Here is a 15,748-nt window from a genome sequence, read left to right on the forward strand (position 1 = left end):
CGCTCGTTAACCATCTTCACGGAGAGGAAGGGCCGACGAATTTTGTCGGCTTACTTCATAAAGTACTCCAAAACGGCACAGCCTTCAATTGTTTCCATAGTAGTCAAATTCGCATTGCCCCCACATTCTTCTGCAATGGGTGCGATTTCACGATGCGATTAGTTCGCCGTAGCACCGCTTCGGTGCGCGGCGCTGTCGGTCACTTATTTATCGCATGGCGGCTCCGTAGCTCGCGTTCTGCATGTGTACGTGAATCGGGACGGCTCTCAGCTAACCACGCGCGTTTAGCCATGATACAAGGATTGTCGCCCCTCAACCAGGCCGTCCTGGGAACGATGTTTACCTGGGGAATGACCGCGGCCGGTGCCGCACTCGTCTTTGTGCTCAATTCGACCAAGGTGAGAGTCAGTGGCTGCGACAGTTTCACTGGATCGGCGGCGATCTCAAACAGCTGTTTCCTCCATGTGTGCTCGCTGCCGTGAATGGTTCAGCGCGCAGCATGCACCAGCTGCGCTTTCCGGCTTCGTACGGTGGTGTCCGAACAACGCGCATTTGATGTCTAAAGTTGCGTTACACGATATCGGACGCGCTAACCGGGCGTGCTTTCTTCATCGTATCGGATCTCGCTATCAGTTCGTGTAGATCGGCGTGTCGGAGATAAACTTTACTGATGACGGCGGCCTCGTGACCTGTACCGTTTTCAACTCAAGTAGTCGGCGCGTTACATTCGTAACGTGTGCACCAGAAATTACGTGGTAAAAGAAAGGCGAATGCATTTTGATCGATTTCGTACCGTTGCTACGTTCGTATTGCGTGCTGCAGGCATGTTCCGATGGCAAATTGAATCGTAACTTGTGGTCTGCACTGCTCGCCAGGCGATCGCGAGTGTTTTGTTGTCATGGTTATGTATTTGGTCGTTATGCGACTTCACAGATCGATCTTAACTATTCTAACAAAAGCGTTCTTCCAAACACATTTGAAGACTGGAATTTATTGCCCGCCAAATTTTAAGACTTGATTAAAGCGCATTTGATTGCACAGCTCAGTCTCTGCGTGGACAACCCGATTCTCAGCCATGAACTATTCGAATGGCTTACTGTTTCATACTGTGGGTGCCACGAGCTTAACAAGTTTTAAACAGTCACTGAAGATACGTGTCTCGTAGTGCATATCACAAAATGTTGTATTCTGGTCCTCTTACATATTTACTTTTCCTGTTTTGCTCCCAATACTTTTTCCCAATTCAAACTCAGTAATTACCTAATCACATTGTTTGTTAGCACTGCATAATTTTTATTTCCATTTATTTTTCATTAAACTCGGACAATGTAGTTTTCTGTGCAGTCTGCATGTCGTACTTATATTTATGTATTGTGCCCAGCTGGCCCTGTCTCGCATTATTGAGATAGCAGTATATGTAAATAAATGTAATGCCCAGTCAGTAAGGGAAAATAAATCATGATGCAGTCAAAAGGAACCCAGTTGGGCGAAATTAGTCTGTTGCTCTTAACTAAATCGTCTCTTATATTCATCATGTTGCTTTGAGACGTTGAGGCCCAATCAATCATTCCTTCCATCAATCAATCAAAGAACATGTGCATGCATTTTGATGACTTGCAAGCATGGTTTTGCGGTTGCACAACTCTGACTTTTGATGATCCTTAATGCGAGGTGTCACGGAGATGTCATGCATTGTATGTAAGAAACTGTTTTATGGCCTTATGTTCATTGTCACGACTCCCATGTCATGAACAGCAGCTACCATTGTCCGTGGAAAGAAAAGTGTACAATCAATGTATTCTACCTGTGCTAACCCAGGGAGCAGAAGCTTGTAAGATAACAAGAGAATCATGAGAAGCTAAGGACTGCACAATGAGCGGCGGAACAAAATATCATAGTTTTGCCAGAAGGGCGAAGCAATGGATGCGATAGCAACATGTTAGAATATTACACGAAGTGTATGACTCATAGCTTTAGTGGTAGCATGAATTGAACGTAAGCTGATTAACTAAAAACGAGCTGTTCTGCTAGGTGTCCTCCGTTTGAATCTTGCCATCGAACAATTTCACTGATGTTTACTAATTAAAGTCAACGTCTTTCTTAGTGACTTTACCACTACCTTTCCGTGTCGGGTATGTTTCAAACCTCTTTCCTGGGCCGATCCAGGAGGTAGTGCAAAATTACATCGTTTTCATGTTTTAGCTCTGTTATTGTCTCGCTCATAAAATGTTTCAGCCTGAGAAGATAGGAGATAAAAGGCATGCGCTGTCGGTGTTTCGTTTCATGACATTTGTTGGTGGGCTGCCATTCACAATATTCTGAGGAATAATTTTGTCAAGCATGTAAGAACTGCAGTGATAGAATGGTCTGGCAATACAAAAGTTTTAACTGCGGCATGATGATACGTACGCAGCACGCAAGGACTTTGCGGAAGGAATGTGGCAGCGCGTGTCACGACAGTGCTTTTAGTACAAGGAAACGCCTACGTACATAAACCTACTGCACCTTTTGACTTGCGCTCTACTCTTTTGTCTCGAGCTCTCCCGAACAAATGAAAACCACGGGAGCAGCATGTGAGACTCCCCACGTACGTGCGCAAGAATTGGATGCGTACATACGCAGCTGCCACGAATGCATCACGTACCGTTCGTGTTGCGTCCTGCACATGCGCACTTTGCAGAACATAGCAATCTTACGTACGCAGTACTAAAACTGTCTATTATAACCCGCATATGCCGCATCTCTATAGCATGGCACGGCATATAGCATACATATACCTAAATATATACGGAACCTCGCGGCGATGACAAGGGCAAAAATTTGCTTGCGGTATCCATATAATTGCTATCGCAATAAAAAATTGTAGGGATGACTTTAAGAGACTGGAATGCAGCAGTGTGTATTGGAGAGCAGACATAGATAGCTAGTAGAGTGGAACCTCGTTGATACGATTCTGCGTAATACGTGTTTCGGGATTATACTTTTTTTTTTCTTTTTCCCGATAATACGATTTTATTCGATAATATGTTGGATGATACGCTTTATTTTCTGGTTCCCGTGAAGATCGTATCATTGAGTTTCCACTTTATTGTAGTTAAGGTTAAGAGAAATAAATGGAGCTGGTCAGACCACGCACTGTATAGAGCCAGGTAACCAGTGATATCTTAGAATAACGGAATTAAGTGCCGAGCTAAGGGAAACGCTATTGAGAACAGGAGATAGCTAAGTGGTGTGATGAAATGAGATCTGCGGGCATAAAATGGAGTAAGGTGATGCAAGACGAGGGGGGGGGGGGGGGCGAGGTAATAGGAGATTGCTAGGATAGGCCTTTGTCCTGCAGTGTACATAAAATAGGCTGATGATGTTCATTGTGAACAGGGATTTTGTGCGAGAGCTCTGAACATTCACTCTAGCAACTAAAGCGGTAAATAAATATCTTCGCTTAGTGTAAATCTCCCCACTTCAATGGGAAACTGTTATATGCTGGGTTTAATATGTTTTCAAGCTGACCAAGACAAAGGCCAGAGCACAGTGAACATTTGATGTTCTGCAAGTTCAATATTGTAAACAGAAAAAAAAAAAAATTATGGCGCAGCTACAAGCCAAATGACATCAGCAGAAATGCATTGGACAACGTGCATTGCAAATCTGATTGTTGTCCTTCGATTTAGACTTGGCCAACTTATAATGGTGGCGACATTTGAAATAGTTTATTCAACATGTTTGTAGCGACATTTTATTCACCTTCTGGACGATTTTTGTCTTTGTGTGCTCGGCTCGTGTTGGACTTTTGAAAATGTTTTGTTCTACCACAGGTGTCGCAAAGTTTGGTCATGTGCACCTCTAAGGTTTGAAGCAAAGACCCTTTGTTTTTGCCAACTTGATGTTTCGATCTGTCGTCAAGACTCTGCATCATAATCGGTGTTAACCTGGTCTTTAGAGTTAAAAGGTTTCTCTGGCCTGGCGCTCTTTGGTTTGCGATAAAAATCCTTACCTCAAGATTTATTCTCGATTCCACAGGACGTTTCCTGACCATCAGTTGGTAATTACTATAATTTTTTTATGTATGTGTGGGCTCTTTACACTAGCGTCCCCCAAATTTTATGTGTACCTGCACTTGGAAGCGTGCAAATATCCCTGCCATCTTCCTAGCACACACTGAGGCCGCGCTGTAGAAGATTGGTGGAATGCATGTATATATTCATCATCGTGAACCATCGTCAAGCTCAGTGACCTCTGCTAACAATCTCTAAAGCACTGCCTTGTTTATGCATAGGGACACACATAATTCATGCAGTTGTGAGCAGTATGATGGGGAACACCAAATTCATTTCTGAGCAACAATTACCCTGTAAGAAACCGAAGGGTCGCCGCGGAGCGCGCGACCAAGAGGACCAGCTCAGCAGACTTTTTAGAACGGACTAGCGCGTGCCGTGCTGGCGCCTCTAGCACGCGCTGCCCAACTTTATTCTCATCGCCATCCGCGGCCGGCCCCAAAGCGCCGGCCGAGAACGCCGACCTTAGCGTCCCCGCATAGCAGCGTCGGCTGGCGCTACAGGGCCCCCCGCCCAGACGGAACGGCGAAATGTGCGCGATTCACTGGGGTGGTCTGGCCTGCGAGTGCAGCAGCGGACGAGGTTTTGGTGGCGGCAGCTTGAGGAACGTGGCCCCGATGATCCCTGCATCTAGGAGGGCGCAGGGGCGACGCCATTGGCGCTCTAAGCTGCAGATGCAGATGTTGCCTGGTCGGTCTGCATGGACGGTCGATCGCAGAACGGTGCGGGGAACACGGCAGCCACGATGGCATCGTACAAGTTTGGGCTGGTCAAGTGGTGAAGCCGGTGGTGGGGTGCGTCGGCGCCGACAGCAACATCGAATCCGACCCCCGCTGATGCTGCGACCGTGGTGACAACCCCGCGACGACGGGACCCGGTTCTCTCTATCGAAGTTAGCGTGGTGCCAACGTGTGAATGTCAGTCGGACCCGTGAACATAGGTTCAGTGTTGAGGGCGGGCGCTTTCGAAGTGCGCGGTAGCAGCGTCCGGCCTGCCACCTGTGTAAAATCGGGTGGACGCAGCGACGAAAACCAGCGAAACAGCGGGGCTGCCGGCCGCGCTGGGCACGAGTTCTCCGACGCCGAGCACCGCAAGCCGAGGAGGCATCCTTGTGGCCAAACGTCAAAGCAGTGTCGTTCGGGCCTTGAAGCCGAGACACTGAACGTGTGGTGTGAGAGGGGGCAGGCGACAAGGGCTCCACGGGAAAGACGCTGGCGTAGCTGGGAAGTGCAGTGCACGTGATAACTGGCGAACCAGTCTCACCGCAGTGTTGCCGCAGGATTTCACTCGGAACAGGTGGACTGATATGCGTCTCGACAGCCGTCAAGGCACGGCTCGCTGCTGAGTCATCTCCACGGCTTGGACTGGGGACGTCATGTAACTCGGGTGGGGGTGGAGTGCATGCCGACTCTTTAGTATGCTCGGGCGTGGATGCAAGGTGGTCGTTGCTGAGGGCTAGCGGGCTCACCAGTTGTGTAGTTGATGGTGCGGGCAGTGTGGCGGGAGGTTGTTCGTCGTCGGGGAATGAACGAGACGCGGGAGGCGCAGTTGTCTTGTTGTCTCCGCACAGTGGCTCCTGTGGTGTAGGTGCGGCGCAAGATTCGCGAGCCGTGGCGCAGCGTTCACCCGGCGCCGATGGTGAAGAGGACGACGTAGTTTGAGCCATTCCTTCAGAAGCGTCAGCCGTTGAAGGAAACTGTGTCGTGCTGTGTAAGTGATCGGGAACTGGCACGCCAAAGTGTTGAAAGAAGGCGGTCTTGAGGCCCTCGTACATGTTCTGGTCTGATGACGGAAGGTCAAGACGAGAGAAGACGTCGGTGGGAATTTCTCGCTTGAGGAGTAGGTACCGCCAGAGCTGCGACGACACGCCATTTACGTATAGCTGTGCGTCTACCTGCGCGAACCACACGATAGGGCTGTGCGGACGGTAGGGCCACAGTTGCAAACGCCAAGGGTCGTCGAGCGTCGGTGGGCGCCACTCTTCTTCCAGCTGGTCCATGGCCGCGGGCAGGGCTCGGTAGCAGGCGATGCTGAATCGGTCCTTGTTGATACTCTGAGGATCACGTCCGAAGTCACCAATGTAAGAAACCGAAGGGTCGCCGCGGAGCGCGCGACCAAGAGGACCAGCTCAGCAGACTTTTTAGAACGGACTAGCGCGTGCCGTGCTGGCGCCTCTAGCACGCGCTGCCCAACTTTATTCTCATCGCCATCCGCGGCCGGCCCCAAAGCGCCGGCCGAGAACGCCGACCTTAGCGTCCCCGCATAGCAGCGTCGGCTGGCGCTACAACCCGTCATATTTGAATTCCAATCTGGCATTTTAAAGGCCAACTGCATCAAAATTTTGGGCCGTGTAAACAGCCTACATTCAGATATTGTAGATGCAAAGCAGCCTCTGTGCAAGCTTTTACGTTTGAAAAACGAGCGAATATGTCACAAAAAGCTAGCAAAAGTCGACGTTCATGAAACTAAAACTGAAAAAAAAAATGACGCCGTTACCACTCGCTAGAAATGACGCGTAACTTGGGTTGCGTGACTCTTCAGCATGACCTCCAAGATTAGGTGCCACCTGCATCTGCTCACACCATTCTAAAAATTTCAAGGATGACGTTCGGCGACTTATAGCTACTAATCACCAGGTGCACGCGTCGTCTGCTTAAGTGTTATTTAAAAGCTGTTAATAAGAAAATTAGACAATTACCAACCCTGCAGCTGTGCCAATATTATTTCTGTACTAGTAGATACTACTCGTTTGTAACCAATTTAACCAAAGTGAAATTCCGTTGCAGCTGACGTTTAGTATGTGGCAGGTAGCTTTTCTGTTGAACACTGAGTCGCATTGAGCACTTTGATATGAGGAATGCACGTTAAGATACAATGGCCTTTTGAAAGCAATTTGTATACATTCTTTAATGTTGCTTGAGGACTTACATCCTTGGCGTAGGTGTCCTAACCTTTGTGGGCGTTTAATGGCTTCACCTGCGACAGTGCGTAAGTGGCTATGGCACTCAGCCACAGACCACGATTTTGTGGGTTCTACTCCTAGCCAAAGTGGCCACATTCTAATAGGAGTGAAATGCAAGAACTCAGTATATTAGTACACTTTAGACAACCCCGGTATATTAGTACACTTTAGAGAACCCCAGTTGAGCTAAACTAATCCGCAGCCTTCTGCTGCGGCATGCCTCATATGCCCTGTGTTGCGTTGGGGCATTGTTAAAACCCCATAATTTAATTTGATTATCAGTTAATTTAATAGCCCCAGTAACGCACAGTCCTATTCACTGCATGCTTAGTCTTGGAAGCTGTTAGGCTGGGAAGGATTAGGAGTGAGTATCAGCGGTGAATATCTCGGCAATCTGCGGTTTGCAGGTGGCATTGTCCTGTTCCACAATGCTGGAGGGGACTTGAAACAAATTATTGAGGACTTTAGCTGACAAAGTTTACGAGTAGGGTCGAAGATTATCGTGCAAAAAACAAACGCAACGTTCAATAGCCTGGCAAGGGAACAAGAATTCATGATTGGCAATCAGCCTCTAAGATCTGTGCAAGAGCATGCTTATCTAGACCAGTTATTATTCGCAGGAGACCTTGATCAAGAGAGGTAAACTAAGAATAAAGATTGTTTGGAGCACATACGGCAGGCATTACCATGTCATGATCGGCAGCTCATCGTTATACTTGAAAAGCGTATAATCATTGCATTCCACCAGTACTAACGTATGGTGCAAACTTGGAGGTTAACTAAGGAGCTTAAGAAGTTAAGGACAGTGCAACGAGTTTTGAAATAAAAAATGTTAGGCATGACGTTAGGAGCCGGGACGAGAGCAGTGTGGATCAGAGAGCAAACAGGGTAGCCGATATTATAGTTGACATCAAGAGAAAGAAACCTTTTGTACTGTTACTGTAATATACTGAGAACTAAAGTACGCAAACTGCTCACCTCTGAATTCTGAGTGACACTGTCATCCTCCCATCTCGAATGTTTCAGCATGCTTTGAATGCTTTTGTTACCAAAACCCATTGAAGCTTGTACAAGTTGAATAATCACAGCCGCTTTCAAATGCAAGGTATAACTGCAAAGCTAGCTTGAGGTAGTTGCATAGGTTCTGCGCAAAAAACAATGGGAAAATGTGTGCACAAGTGACCAGACGACACTTGTTTGTGTTGTCTCATTTTAAATGTATGAAGTGTTATCTGCTTTGCAAACTACTGCTCGCCATCCTGTCACGACATTCATATACAGCTACCTGGTGTGGAGCCCTCCTGTTCCGTTAAGGATGTTTGTGATTGCCACTCTTAATTCAACTGGGCATGTTGGTTTAGCGTATTATGAGGTGAAGGGCACGTGGACGAAGACACACACGAGAGATACACAAACAAGGTGCCTTGTGTGTGTATCTCCCTTGTGTGTGTTGTCGTCTACGCGCCTTTCACCACAGAATATGCTAAATTCAAAGGACGCCGCTGGAACGTCAAATTCGGGCACTGGCACCACGCATTCCAAAGCTTAGATTTACATAAGAAATATCATTGGAAACTTTGGGAAGGGTGCTTATGTACGAGAAAACACTATATTTACATGCAGCATGCTTGATCATCATACAACTATCCTTGCTAACATATACAATGCTTTACAGTCTCAGAACAGTTCATCTTCTGTGTATTTTGCTTTTTTTACGCGATTTATGTGATATATATCTTAAGAACATGTGGATGGTGCTCATTTTTCTTTTAGAATTCAATACGGTGCGCAGTTTTGCATTCTAGTGTTTCACTTTTATTGTATTCCTAATATGCTTTTTCTGTCTTTCATGTAGCCATTGTCTGTCCCCATACAATACACTATATACCTTTGAAGTATTGAAAATAAGTTAACATCTTGCATCGGGTACAATAATGTCATCACTCACGTGCATTGAGTCAGAAGTAGGCAATGTATTTTAATTTCAGCCCCTATTTGTGTATTTCTAGGCACCTAACGCAATTTTGTTGTTGTTGTTGTGACATGTTCTCTTGAATTTCCCCTGTAGTTTTGCAGCATCATAAATGCTTCAGAGACCTGGGTCGGTATTTCGTAGCAATGCCTTTCCGATGCTAATGCCTTTTCACGCTTGGTTAGTGGTCAGAGCGACGGTCCGCTCACATTATCAACGGGATCAGCCGGCCAGGAGCGGTGGATGATAAGACTAGTTTAAAATAAAGCATAACGCATCGCTGCAAAATACCGGCCCTGACAGCACAATGCACCCAACTTCTAGCGAGCCGTGACGTTTTTTCGCAGGTGCGCAGTGAAATGTGATGCTATGGCATTACGGAACAGGTTCTTGACATGGCTTTTTGCTTGTTACAGAGAAGTTGGCAGCTAGACATTTGCGGCATTGCATGTCAAATGCGAAGTCTAGAATCTTAGTTCTCTTGACACAAAACTATGTCTGGATATGCATTGTTTTTTTTTTCTTCTTTTTTTTGCATTTTTGTCATACCCACATAGATTGTCATAGCATCACGTTCAGTGGAGAAATACTCTCCTTGAACCGATTTGTGCGAAATTTGCTGAATTTAAGATGGAAAAGTAAAGGTCTACCAACTGTAAAAATAGTGGGAATCTGGTTTCAGACATCAACATTTTAATGTAATTGCCGTAAATTGGGAGAAAGAAAAACTGAACCACAAAGTTTACAGATCTGTAACTGTGTACAAAAACAGCTATTGCAGTTCTGCAAACTGCATCTGTGATATATGAAATTGCAGAGTATATACATTACAAACCTGATATGCAAGTTTACAACTCAGGTATGTGAAACTATTCCAATGTTTACGAAGCCTTGAAAAAGTTGTACTTATGAACTAGTATATTTCAAATTGGGGCATAATACACCAATTGTGTCCACTTTAGGCGCAGTTTGTAGCTGCAGTTCAGAGAACTGTGATTTCGTTTCTTGTCACTCATTTTAAGTTCGAGGCCTTATTTGGTCTGAAGCTTCAGATTTTCGACATTTCTTGATGTTGAACATTCTTAATGACCTAATTCAACAATTTACTCACCACATTCAGTAGGTTTAAACTTTTCGTTTCAAATGCTTCATCAAACGTATTTAAAATTGTTGCAGTGGATGCTGAGAAAAACTTTTTTTTTCTTCTCCAACGTATTAGAGAGGAGCCTGTGACACAGAGCTTCCTCTTAATTAGAACAAGACATCAAAAATTTTGCTCGCAGTATTCAGTGAGATGAAAGTCACATTGAAGAATTAATGAACTTTGTTGTCCACTTGGCATCAGTTTATTCGCTTTGCTACGATTCATAATAATTAATTGTAATTTCTTACTGTTTTCTTTGAAATAGGTGCACTTCTCTCTTTTTTTAAATTCTGTATTGAGGTCTGTCACATAAAAGTTTATTCAAGCAAAAATTTCTATACACTATGTTTCTTCTGCCTGCCGCCCGGCCCTGTCATCCTGGAGAACAGCATGAGTTGAACCAGGGGAGGATCCAGGTTTTTTCTGAGGGGGGGTTCAGATTCTGTCAATGATGATGATGATGGTAGCCTTTCTCATTTACCGAAATTCACCGTTTCTGTTTGCAATAAACCCGTGTTTTATACGGCTAGAGCAACTCCTGTAGCCAGCCGTGGTGGCTCAGTCAGCTCGGGCGTTGCGCTGCTGAGCATGAGATCGTGGGATCGAATCCCGGCCGTGGCGGCCGCATTTCGATGGAGGCGAAATGCAAAAACGCCCGTGTGCTTGCGTTGTAGTGCACGTTAAAGAACCCCAGGTGGTCAAAATTAATCCAGAGCCTTCCACTACGACGTGCCTCATAATCAGAACTGGTTTTGGCACGTAATACCCCAGAAAGAGGAAGAAGCCCTATAGCAAAGCCAGGTATCGGCTTCTCCGGATGTTAAAAGGATGTTACCCAATACAGGCATGTGCTTGGCGGCTGTGCCTGATAATACAGGGTGTTAAAAACTAAGCTTTATGGTTTTCTTAAAATTAGGCAGTGGGAGGCACGCGAAGACCACCTGTGCAAATAAGTTATGTGGCCAGGGACAAAGTGAGATGATAATTATCGCTGTGAGCTGCCCAATTAGAGGCAGTCGTGTTTCTACACGACTGCCTCTAACTTTTGAATACAAACATACACACTTACTGCAGTCAACAAAAAGTTAATTATGCAATTGTAGTTAATTCGGCTGCTGACCACGATAATTATCATCTCACTTTGTGTCCCCCTGGCCACATAACTTATTTGCGCAAGTGGTTTTCACGTGCCTCCCAGTGCCTAATTTTAAGAAAACCATAAAGCTTAATTTTGAACACCTGGTATATCTAGCCTGTATTGTTTCTTAAAATAAAATTTGGGATGATCTGTCGCAGATTCGTTATAAATGCATAAGCACGGGTGTCTTGGGAGTTCTGTTTGGACACCTCGATTTCCTTAAGAAGATTCTTTGTGTTCGGCTGAGACACCTTCGTTTGCTTTGGAGGACTAACTCCTGTATTCTCAAATAGCCCTCGACTCGAAGTCGAAGCTCTTACTCCACTCAACCTTGTTGAGCACAGCGCCGCCTCTCAAGTGATAAAGACGCACAATTTCCAAGAATTCCCGTTAATGATCATGAAGCTCAGTGACCACTTCTGTGAAGGGATGGCAGTGCTATCTTCTCTCTTGAGTCGAGGTGTTGTGTTGACTAGAGGAACGTTCTTGAATACAGGCGTAACGCTTCGCTCCAACGCGGCAACCACCACGCTGGTTGTTTCCATATGCGAATCCCCGCGTATGAAGACTCACGACGCCACCTACAAGAAGAACGATGTGGAGTAGTAGCCGAAAGCGCGAGCCAGCGTCTTCATGTTTTGTTTCCCACGCGACGTCATCCTTTTACACAAGGCGCGCATCTGCTCCCGTTTCTCTAACCACACGACGCCATCCCAGGCCCGTGCGCTGGTGTTGGCCACTGATGTCATGCTCCCCCACTTCGCAGCCGCTGCTCGAGGCTTCGCCCCGCTCCGCGAGAACGGCCACTCAGATAAACGGATCCGGCAGCTTTGAGCCTCCTATGCTTAATGTACGACAATAAAACTGCGAAGTTACAATGAAAAACTTGTAGCGTACGAACGGTACTGTGCTCGTACTGGATATTGTCAACGTGTAACTGTGATCACAATGAGTGCTACAGTTTTAAAAAAAAGTTGCCTATGCGTAGTTCTTAGTTTAGCTGTTAGTTGTTATTATTTATATACGAACACTTCAGTGAGAGATCTTTCATTAAGCAGGTTGGTCGCAGAATCGATGACAGCCAATGAGGCAAGCGATGATACCCCAATGGGAAACTAAGTTGATCAGGCGCGAAGGTGCTCGCGTGGACATCGGCGTGCTTGGCAAAAGGGACGTCCCCTCGTTCATTCGACGCCACCGACGGGACGAGTAAGGCACGGCTGGCGCCAGGAGGTCCAAGGTGTGCATGAGAAAAAATAACTACGGCAACTTCGCGACACCACACTCCTACGGAATACAACTAAGCTTGTGAGCGAGCTAGTTTACTTCTTCATGGCTGATACCACTGTTACTCACGAAAAAAAATTTTGAAGAATGCTGGTGGCCATATTTTTTTGCGACAGGGCTGTCCCCCTGTTAGCGAGGGGGCGATGCAGAAATCTGAGGGGGGGGGGGGGTCAGGACATTCGGACATCCCCCCTGGATCCGCACTTGATTTGAACTAATGTAAAATAAAAATGTTGGGAAAAAAATTTTATCTTTAACGGACGGTGTTAACTTTGTTGAGGTTGCAAGGCGGAGACTGACGCACATACATGGCATTCAGTGCACTGAACTTGGATGAGGTCTAATTTTTAAAAAAATCTGACAATATGGAGTGATTTTCTATACAGGCAGATCAATTTTTAAACAATGTTCTTGAAACTTGCAAAGTTGAAAATACAACGTAATAAGTAATAAAAACTATAACGCAGTCCTGTAAACTAAACCTATTGAAACTTGAACGCCGGCAATGTTGATGCAATATACACCACTCTGAAATATATTGCTAATTTGTGAATAGGGCTTTCAGAAAACCCTCGCAAATGTTCTAACGATTGCAACCTCAAGCAAAGCGCACTACTGGGAAGTCGTGGTTTGATCACGGTGATTGATGAGGGGTCTGAGACAGTGGCAACAAGGCAACAGAAAGGGAGTGTACCTCGGGACAAGCTGCTCGGGAAAAAACTGCTTGTAACTTTAGTCCAGTAATACCAAGCATATTATGTATGCTACACCATGTTTGAAAGCTCAAAATTTTTTTTAGGCGTGAGATGCTTAGCGCACAGCGTATACTAGCATTATGATTGCGCTGGAGGGATATTTTTCGGTTGTGGATGGTTCAGCAAAACGATTGCTGATTACTTAGTTGACATACTAATTAGTTTTATCTGAAATAGCATTTCTTTGTTTTTTTGTACAAGTGTATTCTACAGGGCCAGAAATAAAGTTGAACAAGTTCAAATTTTTATTTATCTGGATTGGGCATTACTGAGTTAAAGGAGTCTGTAAAGGAGTATGTTTATCTAAGTCAATTACTCACAGGGACCTTGATCATGAGAAGGAAATTTACAGAAGAACAAAATTGGGTTGGAGTGCATACATCAGGCACCACCAAATCCTGACTGGGCGCTTACCACTGTCATTGAAAAGAAAAGTGTACAATCATCGCATTCTACTGGTGCTAACATATGGGGCAGAAACTTGGAGGTTAACAAATAATCTCGAGAACAAGTTGAGGACCGCACAAAAAGTGATGAAACGAAAAATGTTAGGCCTAACGTTAAGGGACAGGAAGAGAGCGGCGTGGATCAGAGAGCAAATGGGTATAGCCGATATTCTAGTTGACATTAAGCAGAGAAAATGGAACGGGGCAGGCTATGTAATGTGTAGGATGGATAACTGGTGGACCATTAGAGTTACAGAATGAATACCAAGAGAAGAGAAGCGTAGTCGAGGACGGCGGAAAACTAGGTGGGGTGATGAAGTTTGGAAATTTGCAGGCGCAAGGGGTTGGAATCAGTTAGCGCAAGACAGGGGTAATTGGAGATCACAAAGAAAGGCCTTCGTCCTGCAGTGGACATAAATATAAGATGATGACGAGTTAAAGGAGCACCTACGTGACATGTAAGACTTGTCCTTGCCTTTTCTATGTTAAAGCACAATGCCTCTAAACTATTGAAAAATACTGACAAGTGCCGGAGTGCACAAATGGTTAATTGCTATGTTACAATAAAACCTCGATATTGACCCTTTTCGCGGTGATCCCGTGGGCGCTACCATGTTTGATCACGTGGTGACACGTCCATTGCTTGCCTCAACTGCCTCCGTTGCCTCCTTGTTTACAATGGAAGTGTATGACGCCGGCGCACCTCTGTTTTCAGAGATATCGTAGATGGTGACTAGGTGGACGACACGAAGCTTTGATCACAGCTTCATAGAACATGCAAAAAGCGCTTTCGGAGCTGATTAAGCTATGTCCAAACGGCGCAAGCAGCGTATATGGTGCTTGTTCTAATAGTGGGGCTAAATATGCATTCCAAGCTATCCAAGCTTTCTGATTATGAATTCATTCAGGATTAGTGTGTTTTGCTCTTTGTTCTTTATTCGGCAAATATTTTGAAGCAGTGGCCTGTCAGTTTCTGACTCAGTGAAGTTCCTCAGTGAATCGCTTGCGGGTGTGCTCAGTTCCGATATATTTCTTCTTGCTGCGAACAAGGCTTGAAACGTAGCTGTTTTGTACATTGTAATACCTTGTAGCAAATATATATTACAGCTAGTAACTCACTTACTCTTGTGGACTGTCACTTCGACCATTCGTGCGCCATCGGTGTAGTCCGTCATTAATTGTGTGTATACAGTGTGCATATATTCAAGTGTGCGCCCATTCACTTATTCTTGATACATCGGCGATAGAGGGGGCGTAAGTTTTCCTGCCATTTGGGACAGATGTTTATAAATAACGGGCGCGAAACTTACTATGACAGGAAGCGGCACTACTCCCTTTGTCATTGTTTACCGAGTGGTACTCACTCTTACCGACATTCTGGGAATGAAGCCCTTTCTTTGAAGGTTAGTGTTACAAGGCTGGTGGATGAGCAAATTTCTGTATCCTCGAGGAAAGCCGTACATCTCGAAGTGCCGATAACACGTTCGGACAGTTGCAGCAACGGTCCGCGAACTTGGCCACACAGATTCATTCCATTCCTTAACAAGCCAGTCACTATTTTTTCAGCCAACTACTGCACACGTCTTCAATCCACATGATTCAATCTAGCATGATTGGAGCACAGTGTGTTAGTGAAAACTCAGTTGCATTTCCGACAGCTGATCGCACAGAAGCAAGGTAGAAACGGTAATGGTTTCGTATTCGTGCGCGGTCGCTGAGGAGAGGTATGGCGCGTCGCCGTGAGCACCATCTCGTTTCTCTAAAACAAACTGCTCCGCGAAAAGGGTCAGTAACAAACATGGGTATAATGAATTATGGGACCTAACCAAGTATAAATCTAAAGTTTTTCTTGCCGATGTCATCATATAACAGATATATGTTTGAAACGAACGAATATTGGATATAACGAAGGTATATTGTGTCAGATGCAACTTCTCTGTAAGGAGATTCCGCTGTGCTTGTTGCTTTTTTTTTTCTTTTTGCGCTAGT

The 15,748-nt window shown here is 45.4% G+C and overlaps 1 protein-coding gene across 1 annotated transcript in view; it reads left to right on the plus strand.

The window, feature by feature from the left end:
• The first annotated feature begins 212 nt into the window (after positions 1 to 212).
• The window catches only part of LOC119453370 (zinc transporter ZIP11-like), a 58,489-nt gene continuing 42,953 nt past the window's right edge, over positions 213 to 15,748 (plus strand). The window contains 1 exon segment of the mRNA XM_049667819.1: positions 213 to 398. Within this exon segment, the coding sequence (XP_049523776.1) occupies positions 291 to 398 (108 nt within the window). The 5' untranslated portion in view covers positions 213 to 290.

The sequence above is a fragment of the Dermacentor silvarum genome, chromosome 5 (assembly GCF_013339745.2).
Source record: "Dermacentor silvarum isolate Dsil-2018 chromosome 5, BIME_Dsil_1.4, whole genome shotgun sequence".
In the NCBI taxonomy this organism is placed as follows: Eukaryota; Metazoa; Arthropoda; class Arachnida; order Ixodida; family Ixodidae; genus Dermacentor; species Dermacentor silvarum.